Source organism: Triturus cristatus, chromosome 12, assembly GCF_964204655.1.
Source record: "Triturus cristatus chromosome 12, aTriCri1.1, whole genome shotgun sequence".
Classification (NCBI taxonomy): domain Eukaryota; kingdom Metazoa; phylum Chordata; class Amphibia; order Caudata; family Salamandridae; genus Triturus; species Triturus cristatus.
Window position 1 is genome coordinate 863,996,620 of NC_140595.1, and position 23,315 is coordinate 864,019,934.

Sequence of the window (23,315 nt, forward strand, 5' to 3'; positions counted from 1 at the left end):
ATATTTTCACATAGAATCACCAATGTTATCCTACGGCAGAAAAGTAACTTAGCAGGTAAGTAGTGTTATTGTTACTTTTTCTTACTCAGTGGTGGATCCTGGATCCAGCACTGGCCAATCTCCTGTAAACAGTTGAAAGAATGTGTTTTACCCGTTCCGTGCTCATGACGGAACCACTCCGTCATGAGCCACGGGCGCCGTGTGCTCATGACGGAGTGGTTCCGTCATGCTGCGGCCGTTGGCGGCCCCTCCGCCCACGAGGCGCTAATTCCCCGCCTGGGCGGGCGATTAGCGCAGTGGGCGGAGTCGTGACGGAACCACTCCGTCATGAGCACAGCTCACCCGTGACTCATGACGGAGTGGTTCCGTCACGAGCACGGCGGCGCCGCAGTGCCCCCAAACCCCCCCAGCGCCGTGGCGGAATTCGTGCCGCGGCGAAGGGGTTAAGTCATTTAGGAATATTTTTAATTTGTGAAAATAGACAGAAACTTTTCTGGTGAAAACCACACAATGGATTCCTGTGGAAGGAAATACAAGTTACTGGTAAGTACGCTTAGAATTACTTTTCAGGGTCAGTGATGGGCTAACAGATGCAGTACTGGGATCTCTCCTGATAACAGGTGAGTTAATTGGAATTCGTAGTTCGGCTGATTTTAGAGGAATTTTTGTGCGTTTCAAAAATGGACACTTAGAAACTTTTCTGGTGAAAACCACACAATGGATTCCTATGGAAGGAAATACAAGCTACTGCTAAGTACGCTTGGAATTACTTTTCAGGGTCAGTGCTGGGCTAAAAGATGCAGTACTGGGATCTCTCCTGATAACAGGTGAGTTAATTGGAATTCGTAGTTCGGCTGATTTTAGAGGAATATTTGTTAGTTTAAAAAATGGACACTTCGAAACTTTTCTGGTGAAAACCACACAATAGATTCCTATGGAAGGAAATACAAGTTACTGGTAAGTACACTTAGAATTTCTTTTCAGGGTCAGTGCTGGGCTAAAATATGCAGCACTGGGCTCTCTCCTGATAACAGGTGAGTAAATCGGAATTCGTGGTTCGGCTGATTTTAGAGAAATATTTGTAAATTGGTGAAGGAAGGGGGCGGGGCCTGAGGTGACGTGTGCAAACACGCCCTGTGGCGCTTTTTAAGTTGGGGAATTAATTCCTCTTCAATCCAGAGGTCCCCTGGGGGCCAACTAGCCCACCAGGTACCTCTAGTATGCACCAGGGTGCTGCGTTGCTGAGGGGTGTTCAGAGGCCACGTCCCTTTTTACAACACTCTGCTACGCAGCTCTGTGGTGCTTACAGGAGGTACCTGGTGGGCTAGTAGGCCCCTAGGGGACCTCTGGATTGAAGAGGAATTAATTCCCCAACTTTAAACACACCACAGGGCGTGTTTGCACACATATCACTACAGGCCCCGCCCCCTACCTTCACCACTGTGCAAACGCGCCCAGTGGCATGTTTTAAGTTGGGGGATTAAGTTCCCTTGCTTCCTGAGGTCCCCTGGCGGCCAACTAGCCCACCAGGTACCTCCAGTATGTGCCAGGGAGGTGCATTGCAGAGAGGTGTTCAGAGACCACGCCCCTTTTTACAACACTCTGCAAAGCAGCTCCGTGGCGCTTACTGGAGGTACCTGGTGGGCTAGTCGGCCCCTAGGGGACCTCTGGATTAAAGAGGGATGAATACCCCAACTTAAAACGCGCCACAGGGCATTTTTGCACAGTATCACCTCAGGCCCCCCCTACCTTCACCACTGTGCAAATGCGCCTCGTGGCGCGTTTTAAGTTGGGGGATTAAGTCCCCTTGAATCCTGAGGTCCCCTGGTGGCCAACTAGGCCACCAGGTACCTCCAGTAAGCGCCAAGGAGCTGCGTTGCAGAGAGGTGTAAAAAGGGGCATGGCCTCATTACACCTCTCTGAAAAGAGCCCCCTGGCGCATACTGGATGTTTCTGGTGGGCTAGTTGGCCCCCAGGGTCCCCCAGTATTCAAGGGGAATTAGTTCCCCCTCTGCAAACACGCCCCCTGGCACGTTTGCAGAGTGGTGTAAGGAGGGGACGTGGCCTCCGGCCCGATCCCGGTCTTTTTTTTTTTCTTCTTTTTTTTTAGAAGGGTGGCTGTGTAGCCCACCTTCTTTTTCCATTTTTTTGGTCCTGGGGACCTCATCCCCCAGGGCCTGCCCCCAATGTTTGTTTATAAAAAAAGAAATCGGGAAGGGGGCCGCGTGGCCCCCCTCCCGATGCCATAATTTGCCCCGGGGCATTGCCCTTTTTAATTTTTTTTTTTTTTTTTATGGAGGGGCTGCGTAGCCCAGCTGGCCCGGGGCCTGGTCCCCAGGGCCTATTCAAGGCTCCAGGAGGGGGGCCGCGTGGCCCCCTCCCTCACTGACAAGTTACCCCAGGGGTGGGGGTCCCCGGGTTTGGGGGGGCTCCGAGCTTCTTTTTTTTTTATTTTCAGCTGAAATTCACGCTGGGTGCGAGAATCTTGCGTTTTTTTTTTTAAATGCTTTTTTGGGCCCTGGGGGTCCTTGTGGGACCCCCTGAGCAGGCCTAGGGGGTCAGGGTGTTTCTACCCTGCCCCCTTTTTGCGTTTTTCGCATTTGTTATATAGGTTTCTTATGCCTCGGTTCTACCGAGGCACAAGATGGCTGCCAACACTTCCTGATCTGGAGTGTTGACAGCCAATTACAATACAGCTCGTGCACAGCAGGGTGCGCTCTGGGTGCGGGGAGGGTGCGCGGATACTCTGAGGCCATAGATATATCTATGATTTTACTTTTGATTTTCTCAGGAACTACTGAATGGATTTACACCATTTAAGCAAAAGGCACAAGTCTGAACTGAGGACTACCTCTTTGCCAAATTTGGTGTAATTCCGTTCAGCAGTTCGGGCTGTAGCTACGTCAACAGGTCCTATGGGAAATTGCATGGGGAAAACGTGTTTTGGGACCCCCCTTTTTTCTCAGCCCCCGCTTGACGAATCATCACAAAACGTTCAGAATAGGAGCGGACCGGAGCTGGCCAAAAGTTTTGAAAATTTTGCGAAGATTCGTCAACCGGCACCAGACTTATTGGGAATAGAATGTTGTGGATTTCCTATGGAAAATAGGTCCTAACTATGTATAGGTAATATATATATATATATATATATATATATTATATATATTATTTTTATTTTTTTTATCGCAATTACAGCCTTATGTGCCAGTGATTAATAGGGACCAGAGCTCAGTGACTATGACCCACTGCCTATTAACTAAATATCCCACCCACGGAGCTCTGTTTATAAATCAGGAAGAATCTTGTCACCTCCTCTTAGAAACTACATGCCCCATCTTTAGTTTAATTTTAGCCCGCTACCAGAGAGAGTGAGGGGGTGCATTTTGTGTATTCACCAGGAAGTACAAAGCACTGCAAAGTCATGACCCTCTCTCTATTAACCATATATCCCACCCTTGGTTGCAGTTCTCCGTAGAAACTACAGTCTAATCTTTTCTATTAACTACATACCTGTGATATGATGTAATAAAGAGAAGACTGATTAAGAAAATCAAAGTGACTTCTTGGAAAATCCTTTAAATATTATGGACTCTCTTTAAATAGTGCTGAACCTATTTTGCATGTATGTTTTGAAAAGGACTTTTGTCCTGATTTAAGGAGCTCAGAGGGAAGTGTTCCTTGGTTCCTTGCACTATTCAAGTTTATACTGAACGACACTATTCATTTGTCAGGTGCGGCAATACAGCCTTCTCCCTCTTCGCATTTTGTTATACAAACCTCTTTTCTATTACAGTCCGCTACCATAAGGGGGGCGGTGTTTGCAAATTCACCAGGAAGTACAGAGCTGCCGCATAGCCATGGCAGCTTACCCTTCTAAGGCTCAAATGAGCGCTGATGCACCGGATCTGAGAGGTATTCTGGTTTTCCTTTCCCTATAGATCTGTACATTTTGGATGAAAACATCGCACAGTTGCTGTTTTAGTTCCGACACTATGGAGGTCTGGACATTGCTTGTAATTGATTTGATTCAACTGTTACTTTCCCTAAGCTGTTCACCCTTTGAGGTCCTTTTTCCTTTAAAGATGTGCCTATCAACCTTTAAGTAGTGCTGTTTGTCCAGGCATGAGTAATTGATTTTTTCCATTTTATATACGTTTTGAACGGAAGCCCGTCCCAGCGTTAAATCACCGCTGATACCAACATGTGTGCCTTGTTTTTTGTTTCCCCGTAGGTATATCATGTTTAAAAGTCCCTTAGCAATTATTTATAAGAGCTAAGGGATCAGCCTGCCAATCAAGGGGCATAAGGCTGCACTACCATTATTTTATTGCCCTGCCCCTCTTGATTAGGAATTTTAAATCAACATTTCATTAGATGTATAGGTTCATTTTCAAACCTTTGTGCTCATTTCTTCATGTTGAAGGTCATCTGTTTACATAATGTGTGTGTTTTATACTATGATGCAATATGACCATCATGATATTAAATTTCCATTTGTTCTCAAAAATAGGACCTGGCTGCTAACTCGAGTTTTGCACCGATGTCAAGGTGCCACCCGTTTACCTGTAATTACGGGAAAGCCGCTTACTGTTGGTTTCGCCAACATGATGCTATGTCTGATTTATTACTGATTTTGTTATGAATACTAATTGATTCATTATCTTGATTATGATCTGTATAGAGTGCTTTCCAAAAACTGTGTGTGCATATTTAACCACATTGTCTCTTTTCAGGTAACATATTGACTAGTGGATCCTACATTTTGGTGCACTAGTGGTGTGTAATCACTACTTACTTTATATGTGGGGAGAATTTACTCCACCTTGTTATTCTTTTTGTTGGTCCTGAGGATAGCTGCTACACCTCTACGGAGGGTAAAAGGCTGAAACATGCTGATCTCCACTATTCTATGACTTGTTAAATTACCCCCAGACATAGGGGCCCATTAGCATGGGGGGGGCGATCCGCCCGCATCCACACAGCAAAGTCCCACTGCCATTTTATAATGGATGGGGGGTCCGCGGCGGACGGAAAGACTGTCCGCCGCTTTTCCGCCGGTCGATTCGTTGACCGGCGGAAAAAGTGCCTGCTTATGTGCCATCCATATTACGATGCTGGCGGTTGAATGTCTACGCCGCCATGGATAGGCATACAGTCTTTGCTTTGGGGGCCCGTTGCGGGCCCCCAGGATGAATGTGTGGGGGGTGTACCCCCCTCATTGCCATGCACTGCGTGGCAGGCACCATTGCGGGCGGGTCTGCAGCCAGCAGATCCACCCGCAATCGAAAAGGCACAGGATACACCCGTCAGTGTGGCGGGCGCATCCTAATGTGCATGGTGGGACCGCCGCAGCTTCGGCAGGCAGTCCCGCGCTCTGGTATGGTGGCGGCCATCGTAATAGGCCCCATAGTCTTTTGTTTTTAATCCTAACCTCCCGATGCCCCATTAAAGTGTGTTTTGCTGAGTTAGTTTTAGCTCACTTTTATTTTTCATTTATTCCCTTCACCACACCTTACTCTCTTGTAGGTTTTGGGATACCTCTCTTCTGACACAGAAAAAATATCCCTGAGTTCCTCCCTCTCAGAGTAGGGTTCGTAGCCCGCATTACGACTAGGTTCGTAATGCGAGGCGGTTGCCCTATGTTGAAGCATGGCATGTTCTGATGGGTGCAGGAAACCGTCCTGTAAAAGGGATGTCCCAGCACTCTTTCCCATATGAGACCTAGGTGTTTTTGTATCTTTTCACACATGACTGTGAGGTTTATGGGTTTTTTTCCTTCAAAAGTACCAATATTTTTAAAGGTTCCAGCACAAACCTGGTGAATTTAGTCTAAAAACAAGGGGTCGTAAGAAAAGGACCTTGTGACATGTTTGAAACTGCCTTCTTACTCCCTCCCAATTAAGGGCTATCAAAATTTAGCTAACCTACCAGTGGAAGCATCTCCTTAGATCTGCCATGAAGTATTTGCCTTGATCTGGAGCATAATTAAATTGTCCCTTTCTGAAAGGGTGTTGCCTTTTGCTATTCTCACCAGCAACTGTGCTTTATATACTAAATTGACCAAAATCTTGACAACGGTTTTCTGTGAAATAAAATCCTTCACAGTATTGCTCTGGAATGTTAAATGGTCTGCTATGAACTGTCCAGTGTCACCATTTTTGGAAAGAGTTCACAGGTTGACCAGATTTTCTACAAAATCAAACCATTTTAGTGGCTATTAGGTTAACAACCCACCATTTCAAATAACTTAACTTTCTCTCTTGGGAAAATCCCTGCTATCCAGTTACTGGATGACTTTTACTGGATAGTTTTGCATCATTGGGTTGGACACTGGACCTCTTAGAACTACTCGGGCAAATGGAATTTTAAATCAGTACAAAACATTAGCAACTGAGACTGCAAAACAATGTCTTGGGAATCACATTCTGAGATGTAAGTGAAAGTTCATGCATGGGTGCGTAATCTAACAACACTTGTTGTTAGAGATGATGTACTTGTAATCGTGAAAATGTTTTTCAATTGTTTGCTTTTGTGAAGAATTAAATTAGTTAGCAAACCAATTTTTTATTTTTCTACCTATTGCAATATAAAATTAGTCAGATAGAGGAAATAGGGCAATGTCATTCTTGCTGAAATTTAAATGTCCTGGATGCAGGTATATCTAAATAGAAAATTGTACAATAAAACAATGCTGCTTGTTTTCTTGATTTTCAGACTGACATGTACCACATCCATGAAAAAAAGGACTTGGGGGATATCCAACTCATCCGTCTTCACAAAGAGCCCTTTTCCTTCTTCCCTGAGGACAGCTGGTTCTGTAGTCAAGTTGCTGTGGAATCTCCTACAGGAAAGATCTACCACTTCCCGTGCTACCGCTGGATCGAGGGATACCTCACCGTGGAGCTCCCTGAAGGGACAGGTAGAGCACTACTTGAATTAGAACATAGCTCCCAATTAACAATTATGATGTCTCACTCAAAACTTGTAACCTTTTCATTTTGTAATTTCTCGTTCGTCTTGTGTGCTAATCTGTTTATGGCACAGCTATCACAACATAAATATATGTAATTACATTACATAGGCAAAAAATAGTAACTCTGAACTCTTTACCCCATGGTTGATAGTTTATTCGCACACACCAATCTTTTCTGATATCCCTTGTAGGCCTTCACATGCATTTGAATGCTGGTGTATGGATTTTAAAATCTTTGTTACAATTCGGCCGTGAATTGATAGTGGGCTCCAGTTACTCCAGAAATGATACTAGATGGTTTGTTAGGGTACAACCAGTGTCCAAGTAAGCACTTATTGGACATTGGTCATACATTAATGGTTTTATTCTTTTCATTTTGTTCTATACAGCATTTCAAGCCCATCATATTGTATTCATTTGTCTCGATTTCCTAAATATCTCAGGACACTTTTTTCATGGTTTCCATATTTGAGTAATCTTATGGAAGCCTCTATACCCTGAAGGAAAAGGCTGAATTTGATGCGTGTAAAATATGTACAATATAGTTAATGTGCTTTGGCTTGATTGTTGTAGCAGGGTAAATGTTCCAGCACCTAACAACTTATTGAGATTGGCTGTAGTGGTCAAACTTCTTAATTACCACAAATTCTTGTCTTTCTGTGGTTGCTTGTGACTGACTTTCCCGTGAAGAACAGGGAACTCGATAGTTAATCAAATGCACCAAAAAATGAATCCTGTCATTTAAGACCAAAAATTACATTGGAAGCGCCTTTTCAAACCTATCTGTGAAATGGAGTAAATGAGTGCCTCATCAAAAGTGTCTTCAAGGGCAAAACGTATGGGAGAAGAACCACTGAAGTTGTAAATATTTCTTGTTCCTCAAAAACGATGACAACAGACTGTGTCTTGGGAGACCCTTAAAGCTGTCGAATGAAGGGCGTTCTGTTCATGTGGTTCACCTAGGAACATTGAATGCCTGGCTGAGTAAATCACTCCTCCATTGGATCAAATATTGGAAAGTCATTAAATGTTCTACTTTGGGAACTAGTAAAAGAAAATATCCTGGTCACTGGGTTGATGGTGTTCCACAATCGGGGTTACTGCACTGCCATAGATCTGTCAACATGATTAATGCTCTTCAATAGTCATTAATAAATTAGTAGGGTGGAGGATGATCAGATTTGAGGCTGAAAAGCAGTGTAGGGCTAGTTTCTGCAAGTGTTCCAGGACTTTTCTCCACTTGGATTCATGGACTCTAGATAACCTTGGATTTGGTTCAGAATTCCACTGGAAGCCTATGAAGAATGGTAACTAGTCATAATATCGAATTAAAAATATCGAATGGACAAAATATCAAGTTTTTAATATCGAGTGGACAGGATATCGACTAGCAAAAATATAGTGGTTAAGAATATCGACAGGCAGGTAAGAAAAATTGATTTTAATAATATCGAAGTTAGGAATATTGATTGTCAAAATATCGTTGTTAATAATATCGATTTTTTTTAGTGTTTTGTATGTTAGTATTTGTGTTAGAAGTATGTATATATTTTGTAATGTTTGTTTGAATTTTTTAAAGTAATGAATGTTATGTTAATTAATCTTTGTGTAATTTAATTCCGTAGCGAGTTGTGGGTTTATAGGGGAATAGGGTGGGAAGTAATTTAATTATAATATATTTTTTAAGAATTATTTAGAATTAATTAATTATATGTTAATTACTTTTTGCGTAATTAGGTGGTTGTGGGTTTATAGGGGAATAGGGTGGGAAGTACTTTAATTATTAATTAGTTAATTAATTAATTTAATAATTAATAATTTATTATTCAATAATTTATATTGTTAACTAGTTATGAATTGATCGATAACAATGAATAATTAATTGGTGATTATGTTAATTGTGTTTTTATTAATTGGTAATTAATTAGATAATAATTATTAATTATTAATTAGTAAATATGATAATTGTGTACTTTTTTATGAGCGGGTTGAGGGTTGATAGGGGAGTAAGATGAGAAGTAATTTAATTTGAATGTAATTTTTTTTTAAAATAATATTTATTAAAAATGATTTATAGTGTTAATTGTGTGAATTAATTTAGATGTGATGGTTATTAATTTTATTGTTAATTGGTATTAGATAATTAATTAATTGTAGGAATTGTAATTTTTACCCTTCCGCTATCCAACACTTTCCCTACTGTTGCACTCACTGGAGTGGGGATAGTAATTTTTACCCACCCGCTGTCCAACACTTTCCCCACTGTTCGACTTGTTGGAGTGGAAATAGTAATTTTATCCTTTATGCTTTGTAACGTATTTAGGGGTCTATTAGGATGGCGGGCGGATGTTCGCTACTGGGCTGGCGGCGGTCATCCGCACTCGATCGCAACCCAGAAAACCGCCGGTCCCATTATCATGGCGGTGACGACCTTTGCGGTGAGATGGACCACTAAAATGGGGCCGGTGCAGGGACAGGCTCCGCCGGTATGATTATGATGCCGGTGGTAGCCAGCCTTTCCGCGGCGGTGGAACCGCCATGGAAAGGCATGAAGAGAATGTCTCCGGGGGCCCATTGCGGGCCCCCAATGTGTTTGGAGGTGTGTGGGTGTTCTCGGGGGTACCACATGTACCACATGTCCCTGTACCAGGTGGCAGACACTGTGCAGTGCCTGCCATTCAGTGCAGGGATATGCTGGACATGCCTTTTTGGACATCGCAGCGTTGCTGCTGGAAGCGGCAACCGCCGCAGTGTTAAAAGCCGAGATCTGACCGGCGCGGATTTCGACTGTGAGGCATACTAATTGGACCGGCGGTTATGCTGTGGCCCTAATGGGTGGTGTTTTCCCGCTACCATGGTGGTCAGAGTGCATTTCCGACCGCCATCCTAATACACCCCTTAGTATTGTTATATTTAATGTAGTGTAAAATATCATTAAATAAAAACCTATTTCTTCTAATGTTTTAACCTTATTTATATATATATATATATAATTTTAAATTATGTTTTTCACATTTTATAATTAAAAATATTAATTATGTATAATATTATTGAGTTAATATATATAATAAACATAAAAATGCATGTTTATTTTTTATACATTACATTTATTATTTATTAATTTAATGTTTTTTAATTATTTGTAAGTATGTTTTACTTAATTATATTTATTATTTAATTAATTTTATATTACTTTAAAGACATTTTAAAAAGTCGATATTTTAGCAAGCTATATTATTTACAACGATATTTAGGATTCAATATTTTTGTACTTACCTGTTTGAAGTTAGGAATTCGATATTCTGTCACTCGATATTTTCTCATCTATATTTTGGCAGCTCGATATTCAGTCAGTGATCCATGAAGAACGTTCAGGGAGAGCTTGATGTCTCAACATTTATTGGAGTTCATGAATCTAGCTGATGTTGCAGTAGTCCCATGTGCTAGGACCAGAGCTCTTGTCAACTCCATATTATGGTCCATTTAAAGAACTGGAATACTCTTTTGTTGTATGGGGATCTTTAGATTGATACCACTAACCAATTTGCTATCCTTGTATGGACTGGAAAGAGTCTGTGAAGGGGGTGGTATGGAGATTCGGACGATCAAAGAGGAACATATTTTCAGTGTCAAAGGTATCCTTTGTGGTTTTTATTCCCAAGGAATTAGTCAGAAAGCTAGTAACCAAACTAAGCATGAACACCTTATAGAAGGTAAATGTACCACAACTGGTGCTTGGACAATTTCAAATGTGTTGCCTGTTAGTCCTATTTGTCTCTGCCTGGGCAGGTTAACATCACCTCAAACAGGTCTTCTTTCTTGCATTTGATAGGCATTGCATTCTAACTTTTGGCATTTTATTGTTTTTCTGTGATATTTTTCATTTCTTGAACGAGAGACTTCTCTGAACATCACTCTTCTTTTTACCTTTTTGAGCAGCTACCCCGGCCTCTGCCGAAGTTCACAACTCCCTTCTCCTAAAGCAGAGGGAGAATGAGCTGAAAGTGAGACGAGATACATACAAGTGAGTTATTCTATGTTGTGTGAACTTATGTAGCGGTAAAACTTCAAAAACTGAGATACAAAAGTATGCCTCCCTGTTGTTTATAGGACATACTGTCAGCATTTTGATAATGACAATGTATACAGACAAACTAACATAAGTAATTTAGCCAGTAGTATTTAAGGGAAGGTTTGTTTTCTGAAGAGTGATAATCTGTGGTATTGAACAGTTTCCTCTGTGGGTGATCCTATTAATTGTACAACAAGAACTCAGGTTGTGTTCTTTAATTTTCGTGAGAGCCGCCCCCAACCTTATATTGTTAATTTGCCTAATGATACATTTGTATAGAGTTTCAGAAGGGCTATACCTAGTAGAAACTTTTAAGGGGCACCGCAATCTTACAAATAAAATACTAGGACGATGGTGCAGATCTGACCCAAAATGATGAGACCTTATGTACCAAATTCCCCTTTTCTTCTTTGAGAACATTTGCCAAAATATATTCTTTGGCACATGCCTCAGTGTTCAGCATTCTCTCCAGTGAGCTTTGTGGTGCTATAATAAGCAACACATCAAGTATAATGGGGGACCCAGTGTGCCACAGAACCTGGGCTTCTAGAATTTGTGCTACAGTTGGTTCTGTCGGGTACAATAATTGCTTTACAGTTGCATCAATAATTGTACAGAAAGAAAGGAAACACACCTGAATTGAATTAATGAAAGTCAATGTATTGACACCGTATTCCCTTTTTTCTCTCATAACATAGTTTGGCTGTCTCAAGCAAACAAGGATTTTTGAAAAACAACGCAAAGATACCTTATAGGTGATTAGGTGATCTAGAAGTGACAAGGTGCTGTAAGTGAATGAAATATATACACAGCACAGCACAGCACAGCATTGATGCAACTATAAAGCAATAAGTGTACCCGACAGACCAAACTGTAGCACATATAATAAGCACCGCAACATAGATATAAACATACATACATACATATAAGGGATAGGCCCGGCAGAGGCATATGCCCCTGTCAGGGTCACACTGACCTTTAGGGCAACCTAACAAAGCCCAAAAGGCTGGATTGAGATGTCAATGTGTTGCCTGTTTTTTGAAAGGGTTCTTTGTGGGGCTCTTTTTTATGGTGCGGTGGGCAGGTTTTTGTTGTTTATCTCTAATTACACGAAAAACAAAGGAGAGAGCGAGGACTATGATCGGGGTACATCCCTATCCCCTAATTAATGTACAGAAACAACCTGGACAGCCGCACTAGTGAGTCGTTTAACAAGAGTGACTCTGCTATAAAAATTGGAGTGCCAAAAAACCACATCGGTTTTTAAGAACCCTCACCCACCAACCTAGTTGGTGGCATGCTTCATAATCGGGTTCCCAACTGGGCAGCCAAATGCCACCCAGTTGTGCTTTGATGCCTGAATTACAGCCGAGCGGGTTTTGTTATTGTGTGGTGCTCAAAGAAATGCCTCTGGAACTCTTTGCTGACAAATTTCGTATTCCCAGTGAAGACTAGTAATTGGTCTTCATTATCCATTAGGTCGACATGTTTCACAAAATATTTACGGGGCTTTCTTCAGGACCATACAACGTGAAAAATTAGTGTTGTGGCAAAAAACAGGCCACGTGTAATTTTTTAGCACACACACTAAGGTGTGCTGTGCATGTAACTGTATTTACGGACCCACTGGTTCATTTAGAACCTGTAAGACAAAACAGAACATAAAGGACACATACAATATGTATAGAGTTGACTAGGAATGCTCCATTTTGGTTCAAAATCCTTTTGCTCATAATGCGATTGTCTTGTCTTCGGCACTCCGTGAGTCATTCGTTCTGTGAGTCGTGCATTTGCCAACAATCAAACAGAGGACATGCAACACGCACCAAGGGGCCGATTCCGATCCTGTATTTTTTTTCTCCGTACGACCTGTATTCGTAAATTTTTCCGTACGAATCGTACAAGTCCCGTCCGACCCATGAAGTATGATTCGTATGGGAAAAATACATACGGATCTGCCCTATCCGTACGAATCAGACCTGGAAAAGTTGTACGAGACGGACCCGGACACTTTTCCATACAAAGCCTAAAAATACAGTCTGACCGTACAAGTACGATCCGGACCGGCTTTCCGATTTACGAATTGTACGGAAAACGTCCCATACACGGGTAATGACTTTACCCGCTACGAAGTGAACTTCGTACGACACTTATCCCGGGACAATTTCTTTCCGGGTACGAGTCGTACATGACCCCATGCATATGTACGAACCTTACAACAATATCGCGTATGTACGCACCGCACATACGCAATATCGGTGTACACACCGTACATACGCAATGTTGTGGTACGCACCAATGTTGTTGTACGTGCCGTACATATGCAATATCGGTGTACGCACCGTACATACGCAATGTCGGTGTACGCACCCTACATACACAATATCGGTGTACGCACCGTACATACGCAATGTTGTGGTACGCACCAATGTTGTTGTACGCGCCATACATACGCAATATCTGTGTACGCACCGTACATACGCAATGTCGGTGTATGCACCCTACATACGCAATGTCGGTGTATGCACCGTACCCACGCATTCATTGAGTGTGTCCGGTCCGTATCACTGTACTACTGGTGCCGTAGGGGTACCTGTGCAACACACCGTACACGTCCACTTCTGTTGTTGCGGTACGCAGGGGTTGCTGGCCACGCCCCCCAGGTGACCAGACCTTGGTGGTAATGTATGGGCTCCATATTATAGGTTTGACTTTGGGTATGGGGTATGTTTTCTGCCCCTCACCCCCCCTGGCCCCTGGGTGTTCTTCTCACCTTCTGCAGCATGTGCGTCGGGTCCGGTGCACCAGGTCGTAGGCTAGGAGGACCGGGATGACACATACGATGGGGTTCATGGCGTGTAGGTCGCGTACTGGGGCTCTGTTGCGTAGCGGTTCGCGTCGGACTCTGCTTTTCTGGCTGTGTTTGGCTCCCGTAAAAAAAGAGCCGTACGGAGTGACGTAGGGACGAATCGTACTTGCTGGGCCGAAAACCGCTGCTTGAATGCGTCTGGACATCACGTACAAGCTGTTCTGGATCAGAATCGTTGTTTTTTTTGACCCGTACGGTCTTTTGTATGAAATGTACGGAAATAGGCTTTCTGTACGAATCGTACTTCCTAGGTTGTACGGAAAGTTTACCGGGTACGAGTCGTACGGAGTAAACGCTCCATACAATGATTTGTACAGCCTTTTTCCAGGATTGGAATCGGCCCCCTAGTTTATGTAAACCTAATGCATGCTGGTGCAGTGAAAACATGCATGTCTTGTATTGTTAGAGATTTTTTTGCAATTTTTTTTGCATGTTAGATCATATGGCATTACGTAATCTTTTTGCTTTTCAACAGTTGCCAAGTCATGCTTGGTTTATTATTGTGTTATTTACAAAATGCTGGCCAAAATGTGCTAATATTGCAAGAATTTTCCTAGGGTCGGTGTGTGTATATACATTCACATGCCAGATTAAAAGCTTTCCTATTGTCACAAAAAAAAGGGAAACCATATTTATACAAGCAGTGTGTTTGCAGTAACTTAGATAGATCCCGGAAGGGGGGAACACCTGTAGTCACACACTGTAGGGAAGATAATGAAAGCATTCTAAAGCTAGTTAAAAGCACTCAGTGTCGAATTGCAAAGATATCAAGTAACGTTTGAGTCATGGAAGGGTTTAAAGTATGGACAAAGTTAGGGTCAATGCAAGAACTTACTTCGTCAAGGCTGGATGCCCACCAATTGCACCTGCTATGGTCTTATCTGGATCACAACGATACCCGAGGTCAGAGAAATTCTACTTTTAAAGTCAATTTTGCAACACTGACTGGGGGTGAGGTCGTGTGACCGCATCATCGCTTGAGCGTGTAACGTCAGACATTGACCTTTATCTCTAATTACCACACATATTGCATGCAGAAAATGCAAATGAATACAGTTTCCCATAACTTGCAAAACATCTGTACAGCCTGTCTTTGCAAGTTTAAAACTGCCCAGAATTGTAAATTTAAGCCACTTTTAGCTATCTGATTCACAAAGGGGTGCCACTTTCAATTTGGTGACCCAGACCTCAGTTCTGACCCAGTCTGACCCTTGTCCCTGTTGAGGACTGTCTAATAGAACATTTTAAAAGACAGCTGTTTCAGTACTGATACAATATTTGAAAACTAAGTGGCGTATTCATACCTGGCAAGTACCACACATCTGGTGTTACATTAATGTGTTTTAGAGCTGGTGTGTGTATCACCACACTAACAAACATTGCCATGCAGCCTCCCCTCCCCAGGCTGATCTCAGCCCTGGGGACCCCAACCCCAGCCTTTTGTATAATTAATTTAAAATAGGGGAGGGGGCCCCCTCCCGGGTCCGTTTTAGGCCTGGGGACCCCCATCCTTTAGGCTCAATCATTATACTGTGGGGAGGGGTTCGCTCCGTGCCTCCTGTGGGAGCACGCATTGCTGTAGCAAGCAGGGAGCTGCTTTAAATAGCAGCTCCCTGCTTGCAGGAGAAATGTTTTTATCTGTTTCCTTGCACGCATATTTGTGTGCAGGTAAACAGATGAATACTCTTCTTTCTGTAAGCCGTAGCTGTTTGACAGCTCTGGTTTGCAGAAAGCAAAGTTATGTTTGCTTTTGCTTGGTGGGAGCTGTCAGCTCCCGCCAAGCAAAAGCAAACAGCTACCTCTCGAGGGTGGGCACCTCGGGAGGTGGCATGAGCCAGCCCTGGGGGGGTGGCAGTCCCCAGGACCATTCATGGCTCCATGAGGAGGGCCACACTGCCCCTTCATTGTAAGAGTTGGCCCCGGGACGTCGTGGTCCCCAGGGCTGCGGGGGCAGCATGGCCTTTCTTTATTTGAATGAATTGCCCCAAGCAGGTGGCAGTCTGTGGGGCTGTGAGGGGAGGCCATATGGGCCCCCGTTAATTTTATCTTTAGCCCTGCAAAGGTAGCAGTCCCCATGACTGCAGGGGAGGCCATACAATCCCCTATAATCATTTTATGTCTCGTCCGTGGGAGGTGGCGGTCCCTGGTGTGTGGATGGGCCCATTACATAATTTGATGTGCCCTCGTGAAATGGCGGTCCCTGGGGCTCTGCGGGGCTACATGGGCCCACTGCATTTATTTGACATTTGCCCTGGGGAGGTGGTGATCCCCAGTGCATGGGGATGCAGTGCGGGAACTGCACGCATACATTAAAACCAGTGCCCTGGAGAGGTGGAGGTCATCCGAGATTTTATAAGCTCTAAGTGGGGGGCCTGGTGCGCCCTCTCCTGCATATATTTGCTCATGCCCCAGGACCTGGTCCACCCAGGGATTAAACATTAGATTGGAGCCTGCGCTTCTTTAATTTTTACATTTTGGGGATCCAGCGTGGCTCCCACCAAAAACTAAATAAAAAAAATGTTTTTTTTGTCATGCAGGGATATTGTGGGACCCCCTCCCTCGAGGCTTGGAGGGTCAGGGTATTCTTACCCTGCACCTTTCTCTTTTTTATGTTATTGTCTGAGACTTGGCTGAAACCAAGTCCCAAGATGGCTGCCAACACTTTCTGGTTGAAGTGTTGGCAGCCAGTCAGATCTCATCATGAAATCATCAGTGTTTGTGCAGCCTTAATTTCTCAAAAACTACTGAATGAATTTACAACAATTTACACAAAGGTGGTTTTGTGGACCAACAGCTACCGTTTTGCCAAATTTGGTGGCATTCTTTTCAGCGGTTCGGGCTGTAGTCGTGGACTCGTTTCTAAAATGTTTATGGAAATTAACATTTGGAATACACGTTTTGGGACCCCACTTTTTCTCCCCATGCTTGACGGATCACCACAAAACTTTCAAGAGAGCAGCTGAAGTGAGAGTCGTATTAGTTCTAAAAAGTTTGTGAGTATTCATCAAACAATGCCAAGGTTTTCGACAAAACAAAAAAACTTCCTATGGAAACTAGATCCTAACTATAATTACCTACTGGCGACCACCAGTAGGTAATATATATATATAGACAAGACATTATTTTTAAACAGCTGATAAAAGAAAGGCTACAGGAGTAACTGTGGAGGAAGGAACTAGAGAGCTGTAAGGCAGGTAGTCAGAATGACAGATTTTTTGTCACAAAAATATTTCTGCATATGATCCATCTTTTGATTTAATTTCAGATCTCTTGCCTAAACAGTTGTATTGAAAATGTTGTTATGGTACCTTACCAATTTATAGCTTTTCTGTAAAATGGGGGAACAATGCCAGTGTCTGTACCTTATATCCATCATGTATGTTGGAGTCAAAAACTGTGCACCACTTCCAATTCTTTTGCAGGGCCTATTTAGCACTGCGTAGGAAGTGGATCAAACTTGTGTGTCGGAGGTTGGGCTGCAGACAATATGAAACTATTCTAAAAATGTTGTGTTCAGATACTCGAGAATTGACCATTATCAGCTTTGCAAAATACGTGCATGCAGCACGGTTAATACATAGCTGTCACCTCACTAATGTTCGAACGCGCTACTCGAGCAGCAACTAGATTATCAGGAACAATCCCACCTGTGATTGGTACCCTTCTATCATCAGTTGTATTATATACTGAAATTTGCCTGGATTACCACTTTATAAGGCCAGGCCCCCACCGTGGAATGCTATGTGTGACGTTTCCTAATGATCTCTGCAATTTTTGGAATTTTGTCAACAGAAGCATATTTTAGGCTTCAGTTGTCAGAGGATGGAATTAATATTTATTTGTTTTAAACTTTTATAGACCTTGCACTATTAGTCTTATGGAGGCTTTGCACTTTGCATTTTACATGCTTCCATGAATTGTTTTTAGTTTAAACTGTTAACTTGTGCGATTGCATGTATTTATTTGTGAATTGTTTAATGGATATGAATCCGAAATAAACAGATTTTGTATGGTATTTATAAATAATGTGTGTGTGTGTGTGTGTGTGTTGCCACAAGATCCCAGCCTACAAGTAAGAAAACACTGTCAATAGTCCAGATACTGTTTTTCAATTGTAATACACACAGTAAAAGATAAGTGTCACACATTTGGCAGTATATTGGCACTTCTAAGTATTTAGATACCATGGAAAAATCACACAAAAGCAATCTGAAATCTTGTCAGCAGTAATTGTTTAGAGCTAACTTGTAATCCAGGTATTAGTAAAAATGTCCAATCAGGAATGCATAAAGGTATATGGAATGCCAAGGACTATTAATATTTCCTGCTTTTGATGATTAAGTCATTTGGGTGTAGAGGGTAAAAAGAGGAGCAGTAGATGGCTGAAAATGGATCCAAACATATACACCAGGATATGTTATGGGTGCACAGTGCTGGTTGGCGTCAGTATGTTTGCACATTGTTTGTGCCTGACGCACATCATTGCTGTGCACACAATTTACATATTAATGCAATGTTTGGTGCATGTAATAGAGTTTGTAGCAGTGAAAGACAGAGTGCAGGTTCAAATTTCTTCTTCATATTTCACTGCTGACAGTGCCTGGGCTGCACATCATTGGGTTCACTTAGACACCCAGTTAGTGTGTCCCAAAAGGGCCTCCTTGCTTATGCAACCTGGTCAGAAATATGGTGGAAAGGAATTAAATAATTGTGTGGTGCCAAGAGCTGTGCATTCCAAATGAGTCAACATACACAACACACAATGTGTGTCTGCACAAATTGTATCACAGTAGGGCCCAGTCAAGCATCTGTACCACTCCTAAAATGCTGAGTTGCTCTGCGGCACTTGTGCTACTCAACAGGTGCACTTACGCAAACTAAAGTCATTCAGGTAAATTAATTAAGAACAAGTTACACTAATATAAATGTTTTAGGGGTGGCGGAGTGGAGCTTCCCAATATAGATTAAATATTGACTACACATATTGCCTGTACTTTGCACTGGGTACAGAGATATACAAATCTTCTTTTGGCTTTGAATTTTGGTTGGTTCTCAAAGTGATAAACACAATTCAAATGAAAGCAAATGCAAAACATTGTGACGGGTAGATATTGGTTGCAATATTTTGGTTATCTTGCATAGGTATCTGTGATGGTGCTACTGACAGTATGTACAATATAGGCTACAGCAGCAGTCACTTTTCCACTGTTGGACTTGGTCTTTTCTGCAAGGTCACCCCCAAACCTTTTGCCTTCACATTTCCCATTTTTTTTACCATGTTTTTGTTAACCTGAGGACTCTCTGCACTTTACCACTGTTAACCAGTGCTAACGTGTTTGTTCTCACTCCCTACAACATGCTATAATTGTCTTACACCTGTTTGGCATATTTAATTTACTTAAGCCCCCAGTAAAGTGGTAAACCATAGACCATAAACCCAGGGCCTGTAAATTGAATACTATTAGCGAGCTAATAGCACTTATTGTATCCCCTACTTAAGAAGCCCCTTAAAACATGTTTCGGGGAGTGTGGCTTGGCACCAGCCAAGAAGGCCACATAGTAAGAAAGCTCCATAGCGGCCATTGAATTTTCTCTTAGACTCGGACCATTTTCCATCCAAAACGGCACAACGGAACGGACCGGGGCGGCCACAAAGAATCACTGCAGTGCCGGTAGGATTACTGCCAACTTGGGCCATGGAGTATGCCTGCTGATGTGCTATGTGAGAGGAAGCAATCCACCTGGGGCCCCACTTCCAGAGCTTGGAGCTGTCCCACCGGGATCGCTGGTACTGTTTGGGCTCCTGAATTGGAAGAACTGGGCCGGCCCCCTTTGCCTCCTTGCCTGAGCAAGGGTGTGGGAGAGTGGCCCAGGGGGGAGCGGTGAGGCTGTCATCTTGCGCCGCTGAGAAGACGTGGTCCGGCATCAAGGGAATACATACGGGTTGCAGAAAATTGAGGCAGTGAGTGGTGGTGCCATCAGGGATCGGGGGGCTCGGTGGTGACTCCCGAAGCAGGCATTTAACACTTCCCTCCACACCCTCTATTGCCGGTGACAGGAGTGGTACACATTGGGGAGGCCCCGGATTGGGCTGCATTGGCAAGTTGGGGACCACAGATGGCTGTGGTCCACTGATTATTTGATTGTTCCTGCTCAAGAGTGCATGGAGGCCCTGGGACAGTCAGTGGATGGTGCGCGGTGCGGCTGCACTGCTGAGTGGATCTCGGCCATCTGCGAAGACGCCTTGGATACTTCCCTGTGACTGACTAATGTGCCTCCACCCTGGATTTGGAGCATTCCTTAGATACGGATACAACTTTCCTCCTCCCTGCTCCGCATCGACACTGGAGGTTATTACTCACAACAGATTATTCACACTACTGGATACCACAATCCCGGGGCCACGTATGGCTGACATTGCACCCCACCTCTGTTGTGGATAACTAAAGAATTTGAGGGACTGTGGCCAGGGAGAGCCTGCGATCTGGATGCAGAGTGGCCAACGGTTGTAGAGTGCTGCACGAGAGACACGAGCTATAGCATATACAGGTGAACCCTATAGAAGGGCTACAATGAGGTTTAAGGGAGCACCTCTGCCTCAAAGTAACAAAATGGATTAATATGCAGTAGCCAAACAATCCACCGATGAGGATGCACCGGTGGCTGGGAGCCCGGAGGCCACAGAATCTTCCCTTGGGGCAATAATGGCAGCCATCTAAAACCTAAAGAGCACCCTGGAACCTAAAATAGGCAAGGTGATAATTGAAGTTAATCTCCTTAGAGCTGACATCAACAAAATGTCAGAGAAGGTTGCCATTCCAGAAACCAACATCAGCCAAGTATATTCTACATATAAATGTTTAGAAGAGCAAGTACAGTAGCTGATTCACCAACAACGGATGATGGTGGCAAAACTGGAAGACCAGGAAGGCAGGGCCGGAGGAACAACATTAGAGTGGTTGGGGTCCCCCAGTGGGCAGAGGGACCCAGTGCTGACCTATTCCTTGAAGCCCTCTTAGTCAACAAGTTGAATCCTAGGTGACACTCAAACATTTTCTCAGTCGAAAGGGCCCACAGAGCACCAATACTGCTGACAAAGCCTGGTGCCCCCCTCGGACTATTATAGACAGAATTTACAACTATCACGATTGAGATGCCATCTTACATTCTGCTCGCTCACACTGGGACCTGGCCTATGGCAATGCAATAATCATTTTCTTTCCGGACTTTACCCTATAGGCGCAGCACCGAGGGCACACTTTTGTTGAGGTTAAAAAAGCACTTCAGGCCGAGGAACTCAAGTATATGATGCTATATCCGGCCAAACTCAGGACAATGGAAAGTCATGGCATTTCACAACACTGGAGGAAATGTGGGACTGGCTTGAGAGGGTATAGACATCCAGGCGGCAACAGTAGAAGGATCAGGAGAAAGGACTGCGCAGGGTCCGACCAGAGGATGATCATCTGTCACCCCAAGATGATACTCTGGGGGGCAGACTTCCACTGGGAGCCGGTCAACGGGCCCCCACAAAAGGATAACACTATGTAGTTGGTTGATTAATCCATGATCGTGGGAGACACAACTGTAGAGAGGGACCAAGACATGGACAGTCGGTCCAAGTATTCCTTGTGCAACTGAACCTCTAAGGCGACGGCAGGACCCTATTTTGAACAATGGTAGCTGCAAGTGACTACTCAAACTCCTGTATTGCAGTTACAGACACACACTCAGTTTGTGAAACAAAGGGGGGTAATGAACTGCTATCTGGTAAGATAATGGCGGAGCTGGCCAACCCTAGTTAGTTGTAATGATATTGCTTGGGCAACATGCACTCTGCATATTGGGTAAGTATGTAGTTTCAGGCCTACAGTGCAGGGTAGCTGGGAGTGGAGAGTTTTTTAAGGGGAGATGTTTTGCTGTTACACTGCATATATACTGTGTGTGTTTTTTGTTACAGACTTGGTGACACCAGAATTCGAACAACAGAACAACTAGATATGGAAGGGTGGGGGAGGAGGTACATGCAGGGGGATGGCAAAATCTTTTCTAGATACGTTATGGATTCTCGATCTACACACGCTTTGAAGATCATGACGTGGAATGACAATGGCCTAGACGATAAAATTAAATGCACCACAGTTCTGCAATATCCATGTAGACAGGCCCCTGATTTGGTCATCCTGAAGGAAACCAACCTGAGGGGCATCATTTTAAGGCACTAAATATGTTGGGGTATACTCTCCTCACAATTGCAGGGTTTACATCTGGCTCTAGAGGAGTTGGCATGCTTGCCAAAAAATCTATACCCATCTTACCTAGTTGTATCTGGCACCGAGACTTCACACAGATACACTTCCGGTGCTCAGTGCCCTTCTGCTAGACATGCCTTTTCGCACATTGATAATAGGGGGGATGTGAATCCAACAATGGTTCCAGAGGTTGACAGGATCTTGACCTCCCCCCAGAGGACCGGCCTCCCCCCGCAGCACCAGCTCGGAGCCCCTTTAGGCCTTTGTGGACACAATGGAACTTCACTCACCTCTCGGCAGCACTTGGCTGTGGCTCTCACTTAGACTATATCTTTACGCACCGAAAGCAGGTGAGGCAGTTCTGAGGGGTATAAAAAACCAAATGAGGGAGTAGAGAGGTATCCGGATTAAACCTACCTCCTGCATAACTTTTGATAAACAATGTGATTCTACCCTATCTAGATACAACTATCTAGTGTTTTTAATTTTTGTTTTTAATTTTAAGTGATGATAGGTGAGGTGTGTTTAGTGATCCATGAGATGTCATGGAGAAGCACTATGTGTTTTTAAAATACCCCTCACACACTATGAATCCCATAGTGTCATGCTTCATCATGGGGGTCTTCCTGTCCCTCTACATGGCGGGGCGTGCTACAACCTGTGAATACGGGGGAGCACTGTTGTTATGAAGGAATAGGCTATGTGTGGTGAGGAAGTGAGAGTGGTAGGGTTTAGTGAAAATTACAACAAATTAGTTAAAAATTCCCTGGCTGGAAGAAAAAACAATTTTATTCATTTCTCTAGCTGGGAACATTAAAAAAGGGGATGTGTACGGGGTGTATCTTAATGTATTACCCCCTACTGGGTCAACATGTTTCCTAAGCAGTCCCCACTGCTTTACTCGTCAGGACCAATATGTGATCCCTACTGCACTCAAAAATATAACTGATTTATATGTTAAGTATGCCTATTGTTCCAAAAAACCAAACCGTTAAAAATGTGTGGGTCTGGAGAAAGTTTTGTACAAGGGTGCACTGACCCCTGATTTTATAACCAACTTGGTATCTGAAAAGATAAGAAAAACAATGCAAACAAGTTTCTGATTGTTTCATTGACACATCCCCATACTGTGGAACATCCAATCTGGAT

The 23,315-nt window shown here is 43.5% G+C and overlaps 1 protein-coding gene across 3 annotated transcripts in view; it reads left to right on the top strand.

The window, feature by feature from the left end:
- The window catches only part of LOC146783136 (hydroperoxide isomerase ALOXE3-like), a 284,932-nt gene that overhangs the window by 79,726 nt on the left and 181,891 nt on the right, over positions 1-23,315 (top strand). For all 3 annotated transcript variants that reach the window (XM_085637853.1, XM_085637851.1, XM_085637852.1), the window contains exons 2-3: positions 6,715-6,919; positions 10,913-10,997. In XM_085637853.1, the coding sequence (XP_085493979.1) occupies positions 6,715-6,919; positions 10,913-10,997 (290 nt within the window). The remainder of the gene's footprint in view (positions 1-6,714; positions 6,920-10,912; positions 10,998-23,315) is intronic.